The sequence below is a fragment of the Mus caroli genome, chromosome 8 (assembly GCF_900094665.2).
Source record: "Mus caroli chromosome 8, CAROLI_EIJ_v1.1, whole genome shotgun sequence".
Taxonomy (NCBI): Eukaryota; Metazoa; Chordata; class Mammalia; order Rodentia; family Muridae; genus Mus; species Mus caroli.
In genome coordinates, this window is record NC_034577.1 from 112708396 (window position 1) to 112734595 (window position 26200).

Consider the following 26200-nt stretch of genomic DNA (forward strand, 5'->3'; position numbering starts at 1 on the left):
CTCTGCAGCTAAGAGCCCAGCTGCTCTTGCAAAAAGGATCCGAGGCCCAGTCCCCATGTGGCAGCTCAAAATTATCTGTAACTCCAGTGCCAGGGGACCTGATATCTTCACATCTTCTGAATTCTTCAGGCACTGGGCATATGCATATGATGCACATGTGCAAGCAAAACACACACATAAAATGTTAGGTGAGTGTGTGTGTAATGTGTGTGGCTGTGAGATGCACAGTCCCAGCCACCCCTCCTGGGGCTCCCATCTCCACCTGAAGAACACCAGAGAAACAAGTCGACAACAAGGCTTCAAAAACAGGTTTACTGAGAACGAAAGGAGAACCACACACACCCTAGGCGAGTGACACAGGTGACATCAGGCACCAGGTACACAGCAGCTACTGTTTCAGGGTCCTTCCCTGACCCTTAGGCAAAGCGGAGCTGACCTAAGAGCTTTTAAGAGCCACCCTCTGTCCAGAACCGGGTGTGTGTGTGTGTGTGTGTGCTCCAGACAAACCCCATGCTCCAAACAGGCTCGGTGAGCACAAGAAATGGGCTGAGAAAGCACATGCTGGCACTTTGTGCTGGTCTCCGTGCAAACACAGAGGACTCCACCACAGAGAAGCACCCGGCAGGTTCCTTCAGTGTCACGACCCACAGTGAAACCCTTCTTGGAAAGTGGGTCATGTGGGCCGGACGTTGGTACAGGTCAGGTGCTTGATGTCCTCCGTGCCCCACTGTCTTGAGAAAAAGACAGCCCCACACTAGGCAATGCAGGTGTCTTGAGGTTCGCAAAGTCCTGACAGCTGAGCAGGATGGGCCCTCTGCTCTAACGCCCATAGGTCCTGAAAGGTGAACGAACAATTATACCCTGGGCGGTATACTGTTCACAGCGAGCCTGGCAGAGAGCTGCTGAGGGCTGGGGGAGGCAGCCAGCAGCCGGGGAGGAGCCCCAGATGGCCAGATCAGCGTGTTCTGCTCCAGGTTCTTGGTGAAGGAAGGAGGTTAGCAGGCGAGTGCCTCATTGCATGATGTGAGGAAGGCCTGGCTGGCGCAGCAGTTGGCCAGAAGCCACTGTCAAGTACCTACTCTATAGGTAGACATGCAGGGACAGGAAGTGTGCAGAGCTGACAGCCCAGAGCAGAGGGGCCCAGAGTCTAAACTCGTGTCACAAGGAGCCAGACAGCTGATGTCAAAAGGACACAAGGTGAGTCAGGACCAAGGCATGGAGTCTAGAGCTCCTACCACAGACACACTGTTGATATCTGAGGTCTGAGTGATGGTGGTGATGTCCTGACACTGGCAGGCCTGAAGACATCAGGACATAAACAGACACCGGCAATATCCTCACTCGAAAGAGTCCAGTCCCCGCTATAAACTTCCCGAAGCTTGCCCCTGACCTTCCCCATACCATCTCCATACACAGCAGGGCAGGCCGAGTGTGCAAACCCACAAGGTGCCTTTTCTCCAAAATCCATGGGCTGTGCAGCCCACAGCAGCAAAATGACAAGAGCAGCCAATGGTGCTGGCCTGGTGAGGCCCAGGGACAAAGATGTCCACCTGCCCCAGCGGAGTTCCAGGGCCTTGCTGTTCTCTACACGAGGCCACACTACATCCAACAATGATATCAGCCCTCAACAAGCCTCATCTGCAGCAATCAGGGCGTGCGTTTAGGGAAGCCAGTGTGTGGTTGGCTAATACGGTGTGACCGCCCACTTAACCAGAAGTGGCCGAAGACACTTAGGAAAAGGTTCTGGGAAATGCACACTTCTGCTTTTCTCCAGTGAAACCTGACCAGAGCTACCTGCGTGCCCAGCTACCTGCTCTCCACTGACTCTGCGACTTCCTAGTCACATCCACCACTGTCCAAAGCTGCTCAGGACTAACAGAGGAGGTACCAAAAGACACTAGAGGTCAGGACCCAGCCCGGCAGCTCACCGCAGGCTCTGTTACTGCTCCTGACAAAGCCAGCATCCTAAAGCCCTAAAGGCAGCTTGCACGGGTCCTTCACCACACTACCTCTCCTGAGTCTACAGGCCCATCCTCCCGTGGCTGCCATCTTCCTAAGGTCCCTCACCAGCAGGATGAGTTCTCAGCATGAGGGCTTGCCAAAGCCCCAGGGGATGAACAGCCATGGGGGAAGGACGGCCTAGAAGCATGCTAACACTGGAAGCTCAGGCAGACGCTCCCAAAGGCCTCTGCCTTTGGGAGACACAAATGCTGGGCTCAGACAGGGTCCTCAAACACACACGCTAGCATGGCCCGGCACACAGATCTCTGAGCAGGTAAGCCCTCAATTAGCAATGCTCCCGGGCACACGGCCACACAGAAGTGCGACTGCCTAGAAGACTGCCCTCACCTACAAAGGGCTTGACAGCACTCGCTGCTGACACGGTCGTCGGTGTCAACACTTGGAGAGGCATCTGCACAGCCGTGAAATGAGAGCATCAGGGATGTGGTGTCAGCAGGCGGGCCCTCCAGATAAACATGTGTGGAGGACCAAGGGAGGGCATTTGGCTGCTGGGGACGAACAGGTGGCTGACCTGACAGCTCAGCTCTACTTCTAGAGTGGGTGTGGCCCAGAGGTCACCAGGGGCCAGAGTGGCGCGACTCCCTAGCGGCTCCTAGCAACCAGGACAGAGGCCACGGTGGAATGCCCTGTCCAAGATCTAAGCAAGCCAGTAAGGCAATGGAAACCTATCGGAGTCCCTGAGCCTGACACTCGGCCATCCCACGGCGGCCACCTCCCAGCAGTGACCGTTTAGGTCATCGGAAGGGAACAGGTGGAGCAGAACCCTGCCCGCTACGACTCACGGTGGCTGGTGATATCCATTTTATTCTCCATGCCACAGGCACCGGTCATTCAGCTCGATCCTAGCTCAACTCCGTTTATTTTCTCACCATGCTTAGCGTTCTCCTTCATAGCTACCAACAAGTCAAATGTACAAGAGTATGTTACACACTATACAAGAAGCGTCCCGGGGCGACCGGGACCCCAGTGAGGAGGTGTGCGTTCATTTCTAAAGTGCATGCTTCCCCCACCCGGGCCCCGGTGCAGCCTCTCCGCCCACGATGGGGAGGTCAGGAGGTGAGAGACTGGATGTTCCTGAGCATCTCGTCAAAGGCCTGCGGCGACGGCGCAGCGGCGTTCTGGAAGGTGGCCTGGACTCGGCTGTACAAGCTGAAGGACTTCAGTTCCAGCCACAGAAATCCAAAGCGGTCCTCATCAAACAAGACGAAGACTCCAGGGGTGCGCTCAGGGCTCGTAAAGCCGTGGCCAGCGATGAGGCCTGTGCCATAGAAACTAGAGAGATGAGAGATGAGAGAGAGAGCCATCAGAAGGGACCCAGCCAGCAGGAGCCCACACCACACAGGGAACACCCAGTGTACACCGCCACAGTGCAGACAGCCATTTCCATAGCTCCTCACCACAGCACAGCAATTCACAGGTGGGCGGCACCCAAGGAGGGCCTTGCCAGGGTCAGGCTCCAGGTTCCTGATCGAATTTGCTAAGCACACGGGAGCCCTGGACAAAGGCCAGGGCCCTGAGCCACTTAGGTAGTCTGTGCACAAGAGACCAAGACTTGAGTGCTGGAGAGATGGCTCAGTGGTTAAGAGCACTGACTGCTCTTTCAGAGGCCCTGAGTTCAACTCCCAGCAACTGCATGGTGGCTCACAACCATCCGTAATGAGATCTATACCCTCTTCTGGGGTGTGTCTAAAGACAGCAACAGTGTACTCATATAAATAAAACTAAATCTTAAAAAAAGAGAGAGAGCCCAAGACTTGCCTATTTGTGGCCCAGAAGATACTGTGACAACTGAGGTAGGTAGGCCAGGCAGGCCCACAAGGAACTCCCCCACGCCCCTCCCTGCACCCAGGTATGGACCCTGCCTGAGGTTGCTCAGTAGAGCAGGGAGAACAGCACTATAGATCCGAGGCTGCTCAGAGCTGCTCAGCTGGGGAAAGCATGTCCAATCAAAGGCCACATTCCCTGCCAGAAATTCCCTTTCTCATCTATGCAGGACAGCCTGAATGACCAGGGTGGCCAAGGCTAAAGAGGCAATGGTCGAGAGGGCATGAGCTGGGACCTGTATGTTTGGTTGCAAGCCAGTGGCCCACCACATTCAGGGGTGGACAGGAGGCAGATGTCACCTCGCCCTCAGCAGCCCCATGAATGGAACTCACCTGTAAGATGTGCATGGTGACACCACCCACAGGATGCCCAGGCACACTGCAGCAAGGGAACTCTCTCCTGCTCCCCCTACTTGCCTAATCTGTGGGGCATTTCCCTTGTCTCTCTCTTACCTGGCTAGCCAGGTACGTTATCTTTTAATCCACTGGCGAAGCTTTGCCATCTGTGCCACCTGAAGTGGCCCGTGTCCTGGGACCTTGGAAATCCCACTGTAGGTCCCTTCTGGGACAGGTGTTGTGTTTGAGCTGCAATGGCGTGTGTCCCGTCCCCAGGCTCAGGGTTCGAATGCTCCCGGTACTGCTCTGGAAGACTGGAACCCTCAGCAGGTGGGGCTGGCTGGGCTGCAGGAAGTTTACTGTGGACAGCCTCTTTCCTGTTTCACTTGTTAGCTGCTTCTGCCACACACTTAGGGCGGAAACACAGCCCAGCCACCACCAACACCACCACAAATGGCTCAAACCAGTAGCCTAAAGCAGACCTTGAAGCGGTAAGATGGCCCAGTGGGTAAGGGCATCTGCTTTGAGACCTGCCACCCTGAATTCAAGCTCTGAAACCAGCGTGAGCATGCAGAGAGCTGACTCACAGCTGTCCCCTGACCACCACATGCACCCTGGCACATGTGTCCTCCCCACAGGGATCCCTCCACCTTCCAGGGAGCGCCCGAAGCTGTGCTGGCTGAGAGCTGGGCCCGCGGTCCTTACCATAGCCGGCAAGTGCGGGGGTAATCCTCATTCCTCGAGCTGACACCCACAGGAAGCACAAACGGCTGCCCCTGCCCAGACGAGGCCGACTGCTCAGCTGCCTCGGCTCCACCGTGGCCAGACTCTTTGCCATCCTTAGCAGGTAGCCCATCAGGGGCCTTGGCTGAAGGCTCCCGGGGTGGCACGGGGCCCTCGCCAGCCTCCTGCTCCTGCCGCACCTGCTCCCGGACCTCCAGGACAATCCTGGAGAGCTCGTTGAAGTTTCGGAGGTTCTCCACGTCCGGCAGCTGGATGCGGCGCTGCAGGTCAATCTCTACAGTCTGCTGCCCCGCGGGGATGTTGGGGTCGCCCTGTAGAAAGGGCAGTTGACAACCATCAGCAGGGCCAGGAGACCCACAGAAGCATCAGAGCCTGCTCAAGCTCTGCCTAGCTTTGCCTCAGCGGCTCACAAGGCTAGAGAGTCTGAAGGTCCCCTCAACAAGTCGGCCCCCTGGATGGGCCAGAGAGTGACTCGAGGTGGCCTGCAGGAGCGCAGACACACACAGGTGCTCCTGGGCCTAGAGACCCCCACTTGTTTAGTATGTGGGTCCTCCCAGGGTCTGGCTGATAACAGGCCAGAAGATCAGTTCCTGAGCCTGGCAGGAAGAAGCTCCCATCATCCCCATAGTGCCAGTCCGTGCTGGTGGGAGGGACTGTGGGCTGTGCCACCACACAGCTGGGACCCCAATTCTGGATCCTACCAGAATCGTGTGTGGAGTTTCTCCCAGAGCAGAGGGACGTGAAGCCCCGACAGAAACCTAAGATCGTCCCCGCAGAACTCAGTGACAGGAGAACATGTTGGCAGAGAGGCCTTGGCAAGGAGTGGCCATGGGTATAGCCAGCTCAGAGGAGGGGCTATATCTGAGGCTCAAGGCCAGCCTAGCCCACAACAGTAGCCACACCAACATGAACTGTGGGGAACCAGTGTATTAGCCAGGCAACTTGGGTCCCTTTTCCAAGTTGCAGCTCATCAGAACCTGGCATGTCTGGGATACAGGTCCGCCACCCACTGAAGCCCGTGCCCACCTTCGGAGCACGGTAGACTCACGCCTGCCCACCAGGTGGGTGACTCACCGTGATCTTGGTGCCCCTGGCGCGTGAGCCATGGAAGCTGAGCATCACAATCTCCAGCCCATGGCTGCCGTAGGTGCCCTTGAAGAGGCCGGGCTTGATGAGGTCGTCAGGGTGGCTGGGCGGGAGGTAGATCCGTCGGTAGGTCAGGCAGTTGCTGCACCAGGGACAGAAGAAGCAAGGTAATGAGCGTGGCTAGGCAGGCATCCTCTATGCCTGAGCAGCCATTTGCCCTAGACCTTGGGCACAGCCCTCCTGGCACCCATGTACACCCTCAAGGCCTAGAAGGGCAAGCCCACGAGCACGGCACAGCTCAGCTTCACACTCAGAAAAAGAGCCCATGCCCGCAGCACTGGGAGGGTGCGTGGCCAAGCATGGAGCCAGAGGCTACGAAGAGGGACACTGGGCGTCAGCACACGCTGGCCACTTGATGGCTGTGCTGGGGATGGGGCTGTGCTCACAGCACCCAGAGAAAGGGAGCTATACCCACAAAATGCAGAGTTTCAGAAAAGGGGGACTAAGTCCACAGTATCTACACAGAAAAGGAAGAACAGAGTGCAGAATCAAAAGGGGGGAAATACTGTGTTCACAGTACCCAGAGAAGGGAGGACTGTGTTCATAGTACCCAGAGAAGGGAGGACTGTGTTCATAGTACCCAGAGAAGGGAGGACTGTGTTCACAGTACCCAGAGAAGGGAGAACTGTGTTCACAGTACCCAGAGACTGGGGACAGCGTGGTCCCATAGCCAGGCCACACTCTCCACAGAGAGAGGCTGTCCTCAGAGCTACAGTGAGGGGCCGACTTTGCACTCACAGCACCGCAGCCGCCTGGACTCACTCGTACTGACTGGTGTAGATGAACTTCATCAGAATCAGCTCCTGCATATGCTCGTGGAAGATGTCTTCCAGCGTGCGGCCCCACTCCTCCCTCAGCCACGTCCGAAACTCCTTCAGAGAACAAGGGCATGGGAGTCACCAAGATGGAAGCGGGGAGGCTGCTGTGTGGTGCTGAATGGACAAACACTCCCAAGCTGAACGGGCTCCCTGGCGGGCAGGAGGGCAGGAGCAGGAGCTGTGGGCACCTGGGGCTTGGGTCTGAGGATGGCCCACCTGGGAAAAACCAGTCCTCGTCTTCCCAGGACGCACAGCCTCAGACTCCTAAGAGGGCAGGGAGGTCACAGGGCTTCTGTCAGGCAAGGCTGGGGCTAGAACTCCCGCCCCAGGCAGCAGTGAGTAGGCCTGGCTGTGCCCATGGTGGGAGACAGTGATCCACACTGATCCAGCTCCACCCTGCACAGCCCAGGGGACCTTAGGCACAACAGGGCCCTGCCAACCCAGCCAGCAGGGCCACCACCTATGGCTGCCAGTGAGGGACAGAGACCTTGCCTGACAGATGGGTGGACTCTCCCCTCCCACAGAACTTACAAAGCTTACTGAGTCCACTCAACGTGTATTTACAGAGAAGAGGCCCTCATGAACACAGCACCGTGGGACACAGTAACTCATGTGCACTGTGCTATTGTGTCCTGAAAGTCCTGCTCACTCGGGACAGCCTCTGACCACCGAGGACAGGTTAGCCTCTGCTCGGGAACCCAGGAGCCATTGTGGGGCCCAAAGGAAGCCAGAGAGAGCAGAACAGAAACGCAAAATCTTTCAACTTTCTGCTTCCAGCATCCCACACAGTGCTGGCTGGAGAAAAGGCACGGAGGGCAAGTTGGTGTGCTGGCTGCAACCATGCGAGCACTCCACTCGAAAGACAAGGATCCTCTGCAACCTGACCCAGAGCAGAGGTCTAATGCCTCACACACAAGCTCAAGACACACCACACCGAGAGGCCGGAGGGAGAGCCCACACTGAACTCTACGGAAATGCAAAGAATCCAGACACGGGCAAAATGGGAAGACACCACAAGCCCTCTACACCATCTAGCCGTGGTCAGACAGCTGTCTACGATGTGAGGACCAGTGGGTGGGTCCCTGGAGCCACAAGATGGAGGGGACCAAGATGTGTCTCACTGTCAGCAAGGATAAGTCTCCAGCCAACGGAGCCACCCTTACTCACAACACACACAGGAGGCAGAAGACATGACCACGAAGCAAAGCCTTTCCTACCCAATACTGACGGGAAGGGTCGGGACACCGGGCCTCTGTTTAAAGGGGAAGGGAAGGCAGTCTGCAAACTGGAGCTAAGGCTTTATAATGAAACAGAAAGACGCAAAAGAATTTTTTGTCATAAAATTAGGCTCCAGGGGTTAGAGAGATGGTTCAGCGTTAAGAGCACTGACTGATCTTCCAGAGGTCCTGAGTTCAATTCCCAGCAACCACATGGTAGCTCACAACCATCTGTAATAGGATCCGATGCCCTTTTCTGGTATCTTAAGAAATGTACACACATACACACACACACACACACACAATTTTTAAAAAGATACAATTAGGCTCCACGTAAAGCCCTCATGCTGAAGAGATGGCTCAGGGGTTAAGAGCATTGCTCTCTTCAGATGACCTGAGTTCCTGAGTTCAGCTCCTCACATCCACACCTATCTAGCAGCTCACAATGACCTAACTCCAGCTCTAGGGGATTGTCCACTCTTCTGGACTCCTCTGACAAATATTCACATAAACACACACACACACTCTCTTTTAAAAAGGCAGAGGCAGGCATATCTCCCTGTACTGGGGGCCAGCCTGATCTACACAGTAAGCTCTAGGACAGCCAAGCTGACAGTAGAACCTGCCCCACCCTCAAAGTTAACCCTTTCATCACAGTGGCTGTTCTTGTGGAGGAACTCAAGAACATGGTTATTTTGGTTTTGTTTTGTTTTACTTTATTTATTTATTTATTTATTTTGGTTTTTTGAGACAGGGTTTCTCTGTATAGCCCTGACTATCCTGGAACTCACTCTACACCAGGCTGGCCTTGAACTCAGAAATCCTCCTGCCTCTGCCTCCCGAGTGCTGGGATTAAAGGCGTGCGCCACCACGCCCAGCGATCATGTTTTTAATTTTAAAAGGAACACAATTTATTTCTAAGCCTCAAATAGGTGACAGACGAAATAAAACCACCTGAGTGGGAGAAAGGAAGGCTTCCGCGTCACACTGAGCTGATTGGCGCTAACGTCACGCGGAGGCTGGCGTGCCGGGGTCATTAGGAAGCCTCCAGCACAGCTCGGGGTCTGAAGCAGAGTCATCACCAGGGCGAGTCCCAGCTACACACACAAGGACAGCATCAAGGCCTGGAAACCAGCTCAGGAGTGATGTTCATGCCTGGCACTGGACAATCACCATCTTATGCTCCCAACAGCCACACACCCCCGCCCCCCGGAGACAGCCAGTGGGGATGACAGGGCTGTACTTCCTGTCTCCCCGCCTCACTCCCACCAGACACCCAGCTCCCCGTAAAGTACAGGCACCTCACTCCATCCAGGAGCACGCTGCATTTGTAATCAGGAAAAGACCCTCCCTTCAAAGCCAGCGAGCCAGGTAGAACCCCAGAGCCCATCCCATCAGGCATCTCCAGAGACTGAGCCCACGACCTCTGTCTAAGGTCTTAACAGACAAGAATTCCAATAGTCCCACAGGCATCAAGCGGAGACTGTAAGAGAGCAGAGTTAAATGGCATTGCAAGAACAGGGACTCCCCCAAGGGCAAGCGCTGCTCACCAGAACACCCGTGTGGGTCTCCACAGACCCTGGGAACTGAGAACATGGCTACAGGTCTAGCCATCATAAACGGCTCCAACAGACACCTACACTCAACGATTCCACGTTCCTTTTTTTTTTTTTAAAGATTTATTTATTTATTATATGTAAGTACACTGTAGCTGTCTTCAGACACTCCAGAAGAAGGCGCCAGATCTCGTTACGGATGGTTGTTAGCCACCATGTGGTTGCTGGTATTTGAACTCTGGACCTTCGGAAGAACAGTCGGGTGCTCTTACCCACTGAGCCATCTCACCAGCCCCTCCACGTTCCTCTTAATGGTGGTGTGGCTTAGACGCTCACAAATCAAACCTCAAAACCTATAAACTCACTCAGGCAAATGGCCGGAGGCCCAGCACATGGGCATCCACTGTGCTGCCATGCCCTAGACACCCAGGCCACCAGGCTCCTGAGTGAAGACAGCCGCTCTGAACTGCCCTCAGAGCCTCCTGACTGCATGTGGAGCAGCGGCTTACGGAAGTGTGAGTGGGCAAAGCCGCCAGCAGACAGTGCGGGAAAGCACAGTGAACGCTCTCAGCCTGGTCAGAGACTGTAACCCGTGGATGTTTCTGTAAGGCGGACATTGGCACACTGCACAGACAGGGATGGGGGGACAGAGTGCCACCATTCCAAACGATGGGCCCTCACATGCTCTACCTAACCCAACAGGAGGAGGCCAGGCCAGCGCCCACCTGAAAAAAGGCAACCGGCCACGCAAACGTCTCTCCACAGCCTCCCTCCCAGGCTTCAGGACTCACCTCCTGCCTCCCACCGGACATCCTGTGGTGATCTGTCTGGTTACACTTGGTGGAGAACTCGTCCCTCTTCACAATCTTCAGCGTGACCGTGGAGGGAAAAGGACAAGGAGGATGGATGAGTCCCGGTGTCCGACAACCACACTCCCCACCAAACCCACTGAGATCCAAACATGTCCAGTGCGGTGGTGCAGGCTGCAACCAGCTACCTGGGAGGCTGAGGCAGGAGACCCCAGGTTCTGCCTGAGTAAGAGGGTGAACCCCAGGCCAGGCTGGGCAACCCAGTGAACTGTCTCTAGAAGGAGGCTAGGGTACCTAACTCGGCCTCATCGGGGATAGCTCCGGCATGCTTGTGGCAGAACTGTGAGGACCTGGGTAGTAGTGTGGGGCACAGGCTTGTGATCTCAGAGCTGGGGAAGTAGAGACAGGGGGGATCCCTAGGGCTCAGCAGCCAGCACAGCATGACTGGCTGGCCCCAGGTCACAGCAAGAGACACTGACCAGAACACAAGAGGGACGGCTCACAGGTAACAGCAAAGAACACTTGAAGCCACTCCCACCTCCACAAGGATGCACACACAAGCCCATGGGCATCTTCACACAGGTGAGTGCACGCCCCGCCCACAGGCATCCTCACACAGGTGAATGCATATCCACAGGCATCCTCACACAGCTGAATGCACGCACACAGGCATCCTCACACAGGTGAATGCACGCCCACAGGCATCCTCACACAGGTGAATGCACGCACACAGGCATCCTCACACAGGTGGCATGCATACATGCCCACCCAAATAAGTTTTTTAAAGGGCAGTGTTCCAGTGGGCTCTGGCAACCCCCATCTTCACACAGCCTCACATAGTGCCCCCCACTCTACTGAGCTGGACCATCCACAGCCACCGGGTCATGGTAGAACTATGACAGGCTGCAGCTGAAGGTACGCCCAGCAGGATGGCACTGGGGCTGTGACAGCCAAAGGAAGACAGACAGCCCTTCACCTCACATGCATGTCGCATCACAGAGGACCCAGCTCTCCTCTACCTGGATGTGGCCATTGTGGGGCCCTTTGTGGCCGTACATACACTCCACTGTAGCCGACTTCCTCTCCATCAGATGGATTCTAAACAGTGGCTTGAACCGCATGGGGTCTCCCACGTGAGGGTCATGAGGTGGCAGGTACATCCAGCCAATGATGAACAGTCCGTCCACCTGTAGCAGACACAGTGGTCACGCCAGGCAGGGTGCTCTCTCTCAGCCATAAGTGCACACCCAAACCTGTGTCCTCAGGCCTGCACCTTCTGCCTGCAGCTTCTGCATCCAGGAGCTGAGGGCCCTGTGGCTCTCAAACAGTCCAGGGGCACACATGGAAGACCAGAAGACTGCTTACAATAAATCTCTGTTCACTCGGAAAGTAATATCTGGCCCTGAAAGGAAACCCCTGGGGCAGCTTGCCTGCCCATCTTCAGTGTGGCCACTTCCTGCACAAGACCCACCACAGGGCTCCCACTCACCACGACGTTCAGCAATCCTCCATACGGCCCGATATCTGGCTGCCACAGCCCCAAAATGTGTCTGTATCGGTGAAGCACTGTTGGGACAGGAGAGACACAATTACCCAGCATGCTCCTGGGGCAGAGGAAAGACCTCCACCAGGAGCCACTAGAAGTGACAGTCCAGCCTGTGCCTGTCACCATGGCCACTTCTGTTCACAGGGTGACAGATGGGTGAATCAGGATGCTCCTGAAGGCCATGGAGTCACAGCTCACACTCAGGTTAACCAGACAGGACCACAAAGGGATAGGGACCAGAGGCCTTGGCCTGGGATTCAGGGAGGGGGACAGCCCAGCCTTTGGACACTGTTGAAGAACTGCCACCACCACCCCAGGTCCAGCCCAAGACCATCACAGGGGTTCTAAAGACAAGGCGTGGGTCACCAGCTCAGGCATAGGCTCACGGCCTTTTAGATACGGTGAAGCCGCTGTGACTGATGCTTACCTCTGAGCCACTGCACTGACAAGCAGGACTCCCAGGGAAGGGCCAGGTGCCAGGCACACTAATGTGGACATCTTACTCTGAATGCACCAACCACCAGCCACACCCTCAGCAACTACAGTAAGTGTGATGCCACCAGCCATTTCCAAAGAACTACAAGGACGCACAGGCTGCAGGCACACCAACCCCAGGGACCACAGCTTCCTATGGTGGCCTCGTCACCTCTGAACTCACAAGCACAGACAGCATGCAGCACATGAACCTGGAGCACAGAGTAATGGGGGCACACGCCTAGGAGTGGCCTGTGTCATCCTGCAGTGTAAGGAGGAGAGAGCCCACTAGAGAGATGGCTCAGCGGTTAAGAGCACTGACTGCTCTTCTGAAGGTCCTAAGTTCAAATCCCAGCAACCGCAGGGTGGCTCACAACCATCCATAATGAGATTTGACACCCTCATCTGGTGTGTCTGAAGACAGCTACAGTGTACTTACATATAATAAAATAAATCCTTAAAAAAAAAATTAAGCCGGGCGTGGTGGTGCAAGCCTTTAATCCCAGTACTCGGGAGGCAGAGGCAGGCGGGTTTCTGAGTTCGAGGCCAGCCTGGTCTACAGAGTGAGTTCCAGGGCAGCCAGGGCTACACAGAGAAACCCTGTCTCGAAAAACCAAAAAAAAAAAAAATTAAAAAAGGAGCGACAGCCAGGGCTACACAGAGAAACCCTGTCTCGAAAAACCAAAAAAAAAAAAAATTAAAAAAGGAGGGAAGAGTGTAAGAGGGAGTAAGAGAAAGGAAATGTTCTGCCATCACTTACGGTTGAAAAATAATATATATTAAAAAAAAAAAAAGCTGGTGAAATCATCCATTTCAGAATCACTGGAGAAAAAACAAACAACTGCTTCACAAACATTAGTGACCGTGTGCTGCAGGAACTGGGACGACGGCTCCATCTGGCTGGACGCTGAGTTACACACAAACCCTGGGAAGAAGCCAGCCTCCTCCCTTCTGCTCACACCAGCCAGAGAGCTGGACACTCAGAGAAGAAACCATCCACAGCTCCCAGCACTTAGTCTATAGCTGCCTACAAAGCCCACTGAACCAACCTGCCTCCCAGGGCGAGTTCTGTGCTAGCTGGAGTGACAGCCCAGACTCACCCAGAACAAAGCCAGAGAAGCAATATTCTGAAACACAGCAAAACCCCAAACATGGCTGCCACCCATGATGGAAAAGAACTGAGTTTATGTCTTCAGGTCCCTCTGCAGACCGTCTGAGCCTGGGAGTGGCCCACACTTCCCTCTAGTCCAAAGGAAGGATGCGACTAACAGTCCTGTCTCATCCTAGTCACTGGGTCACAGCCAGCAGTCCCCAGTGCACGGTAAGAATCAGGAGATGAGATCACCCTGCATGCCTGCTGTTAGACTTTTCGAGGTGCTCCCTGCCACTCTGGAGGAGCCAGTGTTAGCGGCTCCTTGGGGAGGGTCAGGTCTGGAGCTCTGTAGGGGGCTTCCCACCACACTCCAGTGTGTGGCCCAGGCATCTCAGGGGTCGTCACATCCTGTTACCAAGTCCCTCCTTGTCCTCCGTCCTGCACCTGCCTCTGACCTCAGGAGCACCCACGGTCACTCTAAGTGACAGACAACAGCTCCATCCAAAGACAGGAGTCCCTGAATACTCTAATACACTGGCAGTGCATAGATCTGTGCATAGATCTTGAGTCAGCTTGGGACAGTCCTACCCTCAGGACACATCTCAAGGTTCTTCTCAGCCCATCCAGCCCAGGAGCCTGGGGTCCAAGGGCCTTCATCTTCATGCACAAGTCCCACCTCAGGCAGCAGCCCCTGAGAGAGCCCAGGTAGGGCCTGCTCCCAAAGCCTTCCTGTGGCAAGGTGTCATAGGAGGCTGGTGAGAGAGCCTGCTGAGAGCTCAGCTGGCGCTACGTGCCTGGAAGCCAAAGGTGAAAGGGCAAGAGGTCAGGTGCTGGGCCTTGTTTTCGTCTTCTCTGGCACACCATGGGCTACCAGGGGGTCGACACCAGGGATGCCCCTACCAAGTGCTGTGTGACTCAAATGTACTTGAACCTTGGCTGGACAGCCACCGCCACCCTGCCACTGACAAGCAGCAGGGCCACCAAACAGGAGGCTGAAGTCCAGGCACTCAGCAGCGCCTCCCAGAAATGAGGAGGAAGACTCCATACTCTTCACAGACCGCTGGGAGGGCGGGGCATCCAGGCAGTTCCAGAAAGATCTCATGTGGCCCTACATGGGGCCAGCTGTCCTCAAGGCTTCCCAGAACCACATCCCTCCTCCCCACCCCCCTTGACCCCCATGGGGCTGGCAGGACTTGCAGCTCTCTATGCTCAGCAGAGAGGGCTGCTGGGCCCAGGACACAGTGTTCTAGAAACCCTGTCCAACACCGTGTGGGAAGTGCCTGCACTCTGCACACCGCCAGCCCTCCCAGGTCCCGTGCCCCGCCATGCCCAGGTCTTCCCATACCCCGGCCATGACCTTGGCAGTCAGTCCACCTCTGTGCCAGCCAATGTAAGCAAAGGTGCGTGTTAGCAGCTATTCCAAGTGCCAACACAGCCCAGGAGAACACCAGACAAAGGCAGCATGTCACAAAGCCGAGACGGTCCCCTCAGGGAGCTGGAACCTGGTGTCCAGACCTTGGCAGCACTCTGGGAAGTAAGTCACAAGCTTGTCGTTGCTTTTGTTAGACAGGAAAAGGTCATTCACAGCCTGTTTGTTGGGGGGAGGGGGGGGTTGGAAATAGGACTCGCCTCCTGCTTACTGTATGGCCAAAGCTGGCTTTAAACCCAATTCTCCTGCCTCCACCAAGAGCGGGAATGACAGGCAAGACCTCTCCAGCTCTGGTCTTTCTTGACAGCTGAAATCCTCTCCCCAATCCTCATAGCATCAAAAAAACCTGCACCCAGTCAGAGAGGGAAAGCAGGTGGCTTTAAAAAAAAAAATCCATTATAATCTTATTAATTTGTATGTGCGTGCACACGTGCCACAAGGAACCTGGAGGCCAGACAACTGGATGGAGTCAGTTCAGGTAACGAGGCAACAAGGCAAGCATGTTTATCCACCCCTTGTCTGACATGGGGGATGGGGAGGGACGGGACGGGACACAGGAATGTCCTGTGCACTCACACGAGTAACTAATAAACACAGATATTGGTTTACATTTCTTTTTTTTTTTTTTTTTTTTTTTTTGGTTTTTCGAGACAGGGTTTCTCTGTGTAGTCCTGGCTGTCCTGGCACTCACTTCGTAGACCAGGTTGGCCTCGAACTCAGAAATCCACCTGCCTCTGCCTCCCGAGTGCTGGGATTAAAGGCATGCACCACCACGCCCGGCTCTTGGTTTACATTTCTTCTGGGGCCTTTTTGGGGAGGGGGGGCTTGTTTTGTTTTTGATGGTAGTCCCATTCTATACCTCAAGCTGTCCCAGAACTCACAGCAATCCTCCTGCCTCAGCCTCTTGAGTGCTAGGCTGACAGGCACGTGGCGCTGAGCCCAGTTCCGTGTTATTTTAGAATGGAGGAGCTTTAGAGGCCTCTATTCTCTGCTCTACCTGACTTTTTCTGCAATTGCATTAAAAAAATATTAGTGAGCTGTTCTTGCCCAAACCAACAACTGTGTTGTGGAGAACATCTTTTGTATCGTATGGATGCAGCACCTGTCATATTTTGAGTCTGAGTCTTATTTCTGGGAGCACGGGGCTGGGAGGCAGAACCAGACCTAACTTCTACAGAGCTGCCCAAGACCCTAGAAGCTACTGTGGAAACTCAGTCCATACACAGAGAGCCTAGGCTACAGCGCAACCCACCACAGCTGCAGCAGAGGAAAGGAGAAAAAGCCGGGACAGCATCTCCCAGAGTGAGAAGCGAGTCCTCCCGCCTGCGATCGCCCATGCAGCAGCAGCAGCAGCAGCCACAGAGCAGGGCGTGAGGTACGTACGGCAGGTGTACACATCTCTGTACTCCATGTGCTCATAATCGGGGAGAATTTTCATGAAGCGTCCTGACTTCACGCGAGGGTTTATACCTGAACAGACACAGCAGGAAAAGCTGAGGGTCCCCCTCACAGGTGAGCAGCTGCCGTGTGATGTGACCTGGCATCCTCTTCCTCCTGCTACTCCTACTTCTGGGGGTCAGACAGTGCCAGACTGGCCAGGTCAGCTGCACTATGGGGCAGGTCTCCCCGTTTACTGCGACTCGCTGCAGCCATAAACTCCGGTGGCCCCTGGGATCCAGAAGTGGGAGAGCAGTATGGCTGACAGGTCCCTAGAGTCGTGCAGGGTTCCGTCCCTACAGAGGCAGGACCTCACACTCTCCTGTCCTCATGATGTGTGTTCTAAGACATTACATCTCTCACTGCTGCATCCAGACTGGCCGGCGTGGCCACCTGTTCAGGGGCTCAGGCTGACTCCCCTCAGCCTCAGGCATCAGGCCCAGGTTTAGGAGTGTTTGCAGACTCAGCTCCCACACTCAGCGAGACTCACCTGCAGTACGCTCTGGCCGATGCAAAGCAAACACCCAGGTGCTAAGACGCAGGCAGAGGCTGGCCCTGCAGCTGCAGCACATTCACAGAGCCAGACAGCAGAACTCCGCTGTCCTTGCCTGCCTGTCTGCCTCCACCACACGACAACATCTCCAGACCCTGCACCCGAGAGGGTTCTCCCACAGGACAGAGGAGCACAGCTCTGAGGAACGCCATCCCTGTGTGCTCCATGGGCTGTCACAAGACACTGACACCTGGCCAGCATCCACAGCTGTGTCCCTGTGAAGACGAGGCTGCGGCTCATCACTCCTGAGGGGCAAGCTGTGCTGCTAGCTTGTAATGAGGGTCAGGCAGCCCCGCAGCCACTCGACTGCAGTGTGGGACACATGAGCCCCACAGATTCTGAAGAGAGGCTAGTGGGGGGCAGGGATGCTGAGCTTAGAGGGAGAGGCTCTGGAGAGTGAAGAGACTGATGGGAAACAAGAGGGGGGGGGTTGGTGCGCTCACAGAGGAGGGAACAAGAGCTGCGGAAGGATGGGGAGCACAGAGCAGAGGCAGCCACTCTGAAGCTGAGGGAGCTGTCGGAGAAAGCGGCTCCACTTATCCATTCCTGCAGGCCCAACTCAACTCCAGAAGGCCAGAGTGTTCATCCCCAGCCACGCTCTCAGCTCGTCTCTGCAACAGGGCCGAGCTGCCGCTGGGCACAGCAGACAACTGTTCACTGAGTCAGAACCACAAAGGCTCCCAGCAGGATATAAATGTTTGGGGTAACAGCTATGCCATTCACCCTGACCTGGTCAGTGTACACTGTGTACATGTACTGAGGTCACTGTATCCACAGATACACACAATTGTCATGTATGTTACAACAGAATATATGGGATGGGATGCAGGTCCCAAACAATGAGAGCATTTGCCAAGCACTGAATCCCAGGCCAAAGCACCAAAGTAAAATATAGATTCAATAATTAGAAATGCAGGCCCTAGATGCCTTTAACTGTCATGGACTTGAAAGGACTGTGTCCAGGACAGCAGCAAGCATCAACCCCACTGACAGTCATGGCCACTGCCACTTATGGAGCCCTGGCTCAAAGGCAAAGGTGCAGAAGACAGAGGACTGACTCACGTTTTGCATAGACGTCCCGGCAAGACACGCCTGTTATCTCCAGCTTCCGCAGGTTCTCACAAACGCCATACTCTGCAACAAGAAACACGCTAGATGTAAAACCAAGAAGAACTCGCGCAAAGCAGCAGAGATGCTGACTGTGACGGGCGGGGGACTCGGCTGACACTTCCTTATTGGTAGGAATCTGCCTTCCCTGTGTGACCTCTCTGCTTGCTCGTGGCCAAAGTCCCTGCTGCGCTGCAGTGAGGGCCGCCCAGCTCTGCTGTCTGCTCTGCTATGGTCCAGTAACCTAACTGTACAATGGGCTGAGGCACTCGGGACTCTGGAAATGGTGGCGGCCATTCGCATCTTTATGAGATCTGTAATGGTGGTGTTAGGTTCCAGATGGCCGGAGGCCTCCTTAATGCACAGTATGGCTGGACCTGTCCTTACAACAGACTCTGGAGAGCAGCACTCAATACCCCTGTGGTAAGCTGCCCTAGTCCCCAAGGGAAATGCAGACAGAATGCACTGCCCTTTCTGTCAAAGGGTTACAAAGGTCATCCCATCTTCAGAGAAATCTGTACCCTCCCCAGTCAGCACTTTGACCAAAGCAGGGCCAAGCTGCACCCTGCTTACAAGGGCACTTGGCTAACAACTGTCCCTTTAAGTTAGCCAATAGTGTGAGAGGGTGAGGTGAGCTCTGACCACTCAGAGTGAGATGTAGGACCTCTCTTTGACTTAAGAATAAAAGCCAAGAGCTGGGCATGGTGGCGCACACCTTTAATCCCAGCACTCAGGAGACAGAGGCAAGCAGATTTCTGAGTTCGAGGCCAGCCTGGTCTACAGAGTGAGTTCCAGGACAGCCAAAACTGCACAGAGAAAGCCTGTCTCAAAAAACCAAAAAAAAATAAATAAATAAAAAAATAAATAAAAGCCAAGGGGAACCCTCCCACACCCCACTGAGAGTGGCTGCTGGCTTCATGTGGCACAGCTACCCACCAACTCTTCTACAGAAGGGAGTCCTCTTCCTTCTCGGAACACTTTGGATGATGTGGTGATTTCCTTGACAGCGCAGACCCATTTCCAGTACCACATCAACGCAAAGGTGCTCAGCACCCTCCTACCTCCTCCCCACCCCGGGGACACCACCCCCATGATCACCAACCCACTGATGCACCCCACACCCAACTCACCTCAACCAAGTGCCTGCCCCCTGCCTTGGGTCTCAGGTTGGGGGTACGGGGGACAACCAGCACAGTTAATTACACCAGCCCTCACTACTGGGCAGCCTCCACCCTCAGTGCCAGCCCCAAGGGCCAGGGCCCTCTGTCAGAACACCCAGGAAAGCCCACATCCTCTCCATTAGCCCTGACACACGAGGCACAGAGGTCATGTGACCTGAACAGAGTCCCATGAGCCAATAGTGGGCCCCAGGATTAAAGCGAGGCCGGTGCCCCTCAGTGGTGAGCACATGGTCTAAGAACAGGTAAGAAAGCTCACGGGTCCCAGAGACAGCTAAAGTGGACACTTCCAGTGTCACGCCACGTGCAGGGTCAGGCTGGGCTTTGTAGCACCACCTCATCAGATGTTCACAGTGGCAACCTTCTTAGTCAGCCTTGCCACACGGCGGGACACGAGCTGTCTAGAACAGGACACAGTGCAGCCGGTGAGGGGGGGTCCCTAAAGCCATACCCTTAGCACTTCAGCTCTGACGATCCCCAGAGACTGGTCTTTGCCCCTCAGTAGATGCCCCTAGCCCCGTGATCTGGATGGGAGGGATGCTGCCAGTACTCATGGGCTATCAGAAGCAGGCATCCAGGAGGTTCTCTGGGCAGCTCTGCTGGGGGCAGCGGCTCCAGCTTCCTCCCTCCACCCCAGGCCATAGAGAGCATGCACCCACTCTGGCTGTCCACCCCCAGGGGGAGATCCAGGCAAGGTTGCAGCACTGCAGGGTGCGTGTGTGTGTGTGTGTGTGTGTGTGTGTCACTGATGAATAAACTTGGAGACTGAGTCACACAGGGGTCACAGCTTGGCTCCAAGGCATGTGCTACTGGTGAGCTCATTGCTCCAGTACACCACAGGGATTAGACCAGCTGTCTGTAAGGCCTGCCCACTCATCAATTCTGACCAGAGCAAAGGATGCTCATCAACGAACATACTGGAGAGGCAGGAAATGGAGAGGCCATGCATGGGTCAGCAGGGCCAGGATGTGGGCATCTCAGCCTTATGTCTCTGGCTCACCTTCCAGAAAGCCACCATACCCCCCCCAGCCCAATTATAACTTCAGATGTGCTGAGTCAGCATAGTCTATCCCTGCAATTGATGTGCTGAGTCAGCACAGTCTATCCCGGCAATTGATTGCTGCAGTTGAGTGACTCCTATAAAGTCAGCATAGGAGGGAGGGGCTGAGACAAAGGCCCTGACATGGCCCAGACCCAGGAACCTTGAACTTGACAGCCTTGGAGGTGTCCTTGCCAACCGTGCCAGGAAGAACCAGAAGCTGCCCTGGGTCTCACTGCACAGCAGGTGCACACAGTGGGGGTGGCACCAGTTCTTCATGCTGTCTAACCTGAGCCCTTTAAGCTGCCTCCACTAAGGTTATCTGTGTGGCCTGCCTTCCAAAGCCAGAGAGCTCCGACATCCACGCTACCCTACGCGGAGTCACCATAGGCTGGGGGGACATTTAGATGCCCACCTGATTATCACGAAGAAACACTTGGTGAGGCCTCTGCCCTTTGTAAAGAAACAGACAGGTTTGATCCAGGCACCAGGCTAACCTCAAAGAGGAAATCTGATCACTAACATGATTGAAGTTTGCAAACTAAACATAGGAAATTGTTATCATGGGCTGGGGGTGGAGTTCTGTGGTAGAACATGTGCCTCCTATGGACGAGGCCCTGTATTCCATCTTAGTCTGGGGACTGGGGTGTCCCTCAGGCAGGCTACCCAGTGATTTCAGTTGTCACAAGCCTTCCACACGATGGTGGCTGTGCCCTATGGCCGCTCACCACTGAGCCAGAGTCTCAGGACACCGCACACTGTGACATTTGGTTTACTTTGTTTTTTAGTTCTGTGACATAGTCTTGCTCTGTAGTAGACCAGGGTAGCCCCAAACACTTAGATCCTGCTCTCTGCTTTTTATTGGTGCTTCCTTTACTCTCAAAAAAAGTATAATTTATGCTAGGGATGTGACTCAATTAGTAGAACCTGGTATATACAAGGCCCAGGATTCGATGTCCAGCAAAGAACAAATCGGGTGTTGCGGCGGCTATCCCAGCACTTGGAAGATGGGAGCAAGAGGATCAAAAGTTCAAGGTCATCCTGAGCTGCACAGTGAGTCGGGCCAGCCTGGGCCAAAGAGTAAATTCCGAGCTAGCCTGGGCCACAGTGTAAGAAGATGTCTCTTTTTTGTTTTTCCAAGATTTACCTATTTATTATATGTGAGTACACTACAGTTGTCTTCAGACACACCAAAGGAGGTCTTCAGATCTCATTACAGATGGTTGTGAGCCACCATGTGGATGCTAGGATTTGAACTCAGGACCTCCAGAAAAGCAGTCAGTGCTCTTAACCGCTGAGCCATCTCTCCAGCCCAAGTAGATGTCTCAAAAATAAAAACCAAACTAGAACTGGAGAGCAAAAGCTGTTAGGGTAAATAAAACCGCCCTTGCATCCCTCCAAGCTGTGGCAGACAGACTGATGGGCTGGGGGTCTTGACCCAGAGTGCAGAGCTGGATCAGAGCAGCATCTAGCAGGATGCCCAGTCAGCTGGAGCACATCTAGACAAGAGGGCAGCAGCCTGATGAATGCTCCCAACACCTGGGGCTGCCCACCTCGCTGTTGCCTGGGTGACATGATCCTGCAAATTCTGAAGTTCTGAGCATGACCAGCCGTCTCTCAGCAACTCGGACTCGGACTGGGCCGAGTATGATCAGGCCCAGGTGAAGGCTCCAGAGCTCCCCATCCACCTTCAGAGACCCCAGGTCTGCTCCCAAGCCCAACAGGCCGGGACCGCTTTCCTCATCCTGCACCATCCGACTGACGCGCTTCCACACGGTGCTCCCGTCACTGCTCCTCGGTGACTCAGTCCTCTTCTACAGCCTAACCGCGTCACAACAGAGAGCTGCCAAGTGTGTGCTGCCACAGTACCGGCGAAGGCAGCGTGCCACTGTGGGTTTTTCCTTCTCACCCATCGCCAGAGAAGAGTCAAGTCACAAGAGCAGAGTCACTCTGACCCCAGCACTCCTCCTGTCCACAGAGGGCTAAGAGCAATCAATCCCACATCCTGGCATGGTTGTGCAACCTTCCCACAAGTCATCAAAAGCAGCGCTCTTAGCTTAGCTCTCGCACCAGACCCTGGACGGCGGCTAGGTGGTACCCATCTCCGCTTCCAGGAACGCTAACAAGTGCTCACTGCCACTCTGAATCAGGCTCAGCCCTGAGGACGGTCCTGGTTTGGGTTTGTTTGTTTTGCCTGCATAGCGCTAGGGACAAAATCCTGAGCCAGCCCAGCCCGGTGCACAGCGCTCCTTAAGCAATGACTTTATTTAGCACTGCAAGTTGGCAGTTTCTCGTTCCGTTCCATACTGCCTTGGTACTGGTGATTCTCTTCCAGAAGCGCCCACCCCTCCAAAGGTAGAATGGCCAGAGACAGACCCTGGGAGGGCGTGTGGTGCGCACGAGTGGAGAGCAGGCAGTCTACAAACCTGCAGCGCCCCAGGCCAACAGAAAATTCAACTCCTCGTGGCCCAGCGTGTCTGAGGCCAGGCTCAGGACCGAGGAACTGGCAGCAGGGTCTCCGGGGGGTGCCAAGCTCCTTGTTCATGTGCCTTTCACATCAGCCAAACACAGAGAGTGAATCCTGGCACAGACATGCAGAGAAACTTCTCTGACCCACACTACTATCTTTGAGGACCTGACACTGTATAAACCCACGACCCACAAACACCAGGAGATTCCTTCCGCTTCTGTAGGACATGGTGCAGCACTTTCATAGACACGAGCAAAATGAGGAGGAGCTGCGGGGCGACACTGAACCCCAACACTGCCTGTGATGGTTTGTATATGCTCAGCCCAGGGAGTGGCACTATTAGAAGGTGCAGCCCTGTAGGGGTAGGTGTATCACCATGGGTGTGGTCTTTAAGACCCTCATCCTAGGGGCTGGAGAGATGGCTCAGTGGTTAAGAGCACTGACTGCTCTTCCGAAGGTCCCGAGTTCAAATCCCAGCAACCACATGGTGGCTCACAACCATCCGTAATGAGATCTGAAGCCCTCTTCTGGAGTGTCTGAAGACAGCTACAGTGTACCTATATACATTAAAAAAAAAAAAAAACAAAAAAAAAAAAACCAAACTGCCTGGAAGCCAGTCTTCTCCGAGCAGCCTTCAGATGAAGATGTAGAACTCTCAGCTCCTCCCACACCATGCTTGCCTAGAAACTGCCTTGCTCCCACCTTGAGAATAATGGACTGAATCTCTAAACCTGTAAGCCAGCCCCAACTAACTGTTGTCTCTTATAAGACTTGGTCATGGAATCTGTTCGTAGCAGTGACAGGCTAACTGAGACACTCCCTCAGTTTGCAGGGACAATTCTGGGGAGGACAAGCCGACAAATGTACTTCAAGGATGAGCTGCCATCCCTGAAATGAGCGCAGACACCCAAGGGAAACTGGATTTTAGAGATGAGCGTTTGTGGGCCTTCTGGAAGCGTGGCCTTACAATCAGCAAAGCATGACCTCAGAGGCTTGTGGTCCTCCTACCTCAGTCTCCTGAGTGTGGCGGCACACACCTTTGATTCCAGCACTCGGAAGGTCGGGGGGCAAGTGGATCTCTGTGAGTTCAAGGCCAGCCTGGTCTACAGTCAATCCGGCAGGCAGCCTCTGGACACAGACTTCTACCCAGTAAGGCCAGCCTGCAATGCTGCTCCCTGCAGACGGTCTCATCTTGCAGTCACTGGGGACTTAGTGTCACTGTCCCCAAATGTCTCTCTCCCTTGATGTATGTCCCAGAAGTCCCTCACAGACAGCACAGAGTTGGCTCTGGGCACGGACAAGGGGCCAGCAAGAGAAACTGGACTCCCAAAAGGCCCTCAGGGGCAGATTCCTTATCCAGGCCATGAGCTCGGTGCTGACAGATGAACTCACCAACAACAGGGTGGACACTCAGGTCACCCCTCCATGCACGGCTTCGCTTCAGACATAGACATCTGTCTGTCCAGGCACAGCACTGGACTCAGCCATTGCGGTGGCTGCAAGAAACACCTGTCTCCCCAAGCCCCTCTTTTAGATTCATTTAATATGTATGAAGTGTTCTGCCTACACATATGTCTATGCACCAAGAGTGTGTGGTGCCCATTGAGGCCAAAAAAGCATGTGGGATCCCCCCTGAGACAGGGGCAACAGAAGATGGTAAGCCACCATGCAGGCCTGGGTTCCTTTTTTTAAAACATTTCTTTGTTTTTATTTCACGCTTACGAGTGCTTGGCTTGCGTGTACGCACGTGCATCGTTAGCACGAGGTACACCGTGGAGGCCGGAAGAGGGAACACTGATCCCCTGGAACTGGGATGACGGTTGGTTGTGCAGACCATGTAACTGAATGAACCCAGATCCCTCTGGCAGAGCTGCCAGTGCTCTAACCACTGAGCATCCTCCCCATCCTGGACACTCAACCTTAAAATGAAGCAAACCCAGAATACCATTCCTAGAGAACATCACGCTCCCGCACTGCCCATGAACACCTGAACATTCAGGGGCTGACAGACAGACCAGCCGAAATGCACACACAGTCGGTCAGCATGACCTCTCAAGCAGCCAGCAGAAGGCAAGCAACCGTCATCTCCAGGAGACAGTCTCAGGAAGCCCAGTCTACCTCACAAGTAGCATGGGTCACCCCAAGACACCTGCAGAGTGGGGGCCATGGTGGGCAGAGCCCCCATTCAACTGCAGTCTGAATCTGTGAGGAGGCTTTCCTGGACCCTTCAGAGGTCATGGGACATGGGACACCAGTGCCAGGCTTATGAGTCCTGGCTAGCCTTTCCCTCGCCACTGGGGACAGCTGGACAGCTGCCAGAGGACAGTGACTCACAGTGGCCAGGCCCAGGAGTCTCTGAAGGGAGAGGGGGGTGTGCAGGCTTCAGACTGTCTCCTCTGCATGGCTGTGTTTACACTCTGACCAGAACGAAGACACACCCAGTTCTTCAGATGCCCTCAGCTGCCTCTGAGAGCCAATCACCCAGTCCCACCCACTCCCTGTGGCGAGGCCAGCCTTCCCTTATGCCTGCAGAGACAGACTCACGCCCAGCCTGTTCTCCTATGGTGAAGCAGCCTTAAAAAAAAAACAAGAAACCTAGTACCCAATCCTCCTGCCTCTGCAGTCAAGTGAAAGGCCACACAGGTTGTGTGTGGAAGTTAACTCTTAAATGCCTAATCTGTGTTGATGGTACACCCCTGTCATCCCACTTCAGAAGGGGTGGTTCGAATCCAGCTTGGGGTACCAAATGAGACCTGTCTCACAAAAAGTGAAACAGATTTAAATCTGATGTACCCACCCAGCACCACGGAGGTCAAGGCCAACTAGGACCACAAACCAAGAACCTGTCTCAAAAATAAATAAATAAATAAAAGCAAGCTGGAAGTCAAGCCCAAAGCCCCATAGTAGAGCGCTCACCTACATCAGGTACAAGGTCTGCGGGGTTTGATCCTTAAGCCACCACCCACCAACAAAAACCTGAAGTCAGGCATGGCAGCTCACATTTGTAATCTCAGCACCCAGGAAGCTGAGGCAGGAGGATTTGTCCAAGTTTGAGGACACCCTAGGCTACAGAGTGCATGGGATCTTGCCTCACAAGAAACCAACCAAGAACAAAAGCATAAAACTACAACGTCAGTAGGCTGGAGAGATGGCTCAGCGGTTAAGAGCACTGACTGTTCTTTCAGAGGTCCCGAGTTCAATTCCCAGCACCCACATGGTGGCTCCCAACCATCTGTAATGAGATCTGACGTCCTCTTCTGGTGTGTCTGAAGATAGCGACAATGTACTCACATAAAACAAATAAATCTTGTCTCTTGTGAGACGATGCCGGGGCCTAGCAAACACAGGAGTGGATGTTCACAGTCAGCTATTGGATGTATCACAGGGCTCCCAATGGAGAAGC

General features: G+C 54.5%; 1 protein-coding gene across 4 annotated transcripts in view; it reads right to left on the bottom strand.

The window, feature by feature from the left end:
- Nucleotides 1-293: 293 nt before the first annotated feature.
- Fbxo31 (F-box protein 31) overlaps nt 294-26200 on the bottom strand; it is a 31039-nt gene continuing 5132 nt past the window's right edge. Inside the window, exons 2-10 of one of the 4 annotated variants that reach the window (XM_021169771.2) lie at nt 18066-18137; nt 16397-16483; nt 11961-12037; nt 11491-11658; nt 10454-10528; nt 6834-6943; nt 6000-6153; nt 4887-5236; nt 294-3294 (exon numbers count right to left, since the gene is read on the bottom strand). In XM_021169771.2, the coding sequence (XP_021025430.1) occupies nt 3072-3294; nt 4887-5236; nt 6000-6153; nt 6834-6943; nt 10454-10528; nt 11491-11658; nt 11961-12037; nt 16397-16483; nt 18066-18137 (1316 nt within the window). In that variant the 3' untranslated portion in view covers nt 294-3071. Of the gene's footprint in view, nt 3295-4886; nt 5237-5999; nt 6154-6833; nt 6944-10453; nt 10529-11490; nt 11659-11960; nt 12038-14172; nt 14746-14929; nt 15033-16396; nt 16484-18065; nt 18138-26200 lie in introns of those variants that run through there. The other 3 variants (XM_021169773.2, XM_029480554.1, XM_021169774.2) reach the window with 3 other exon arrangements.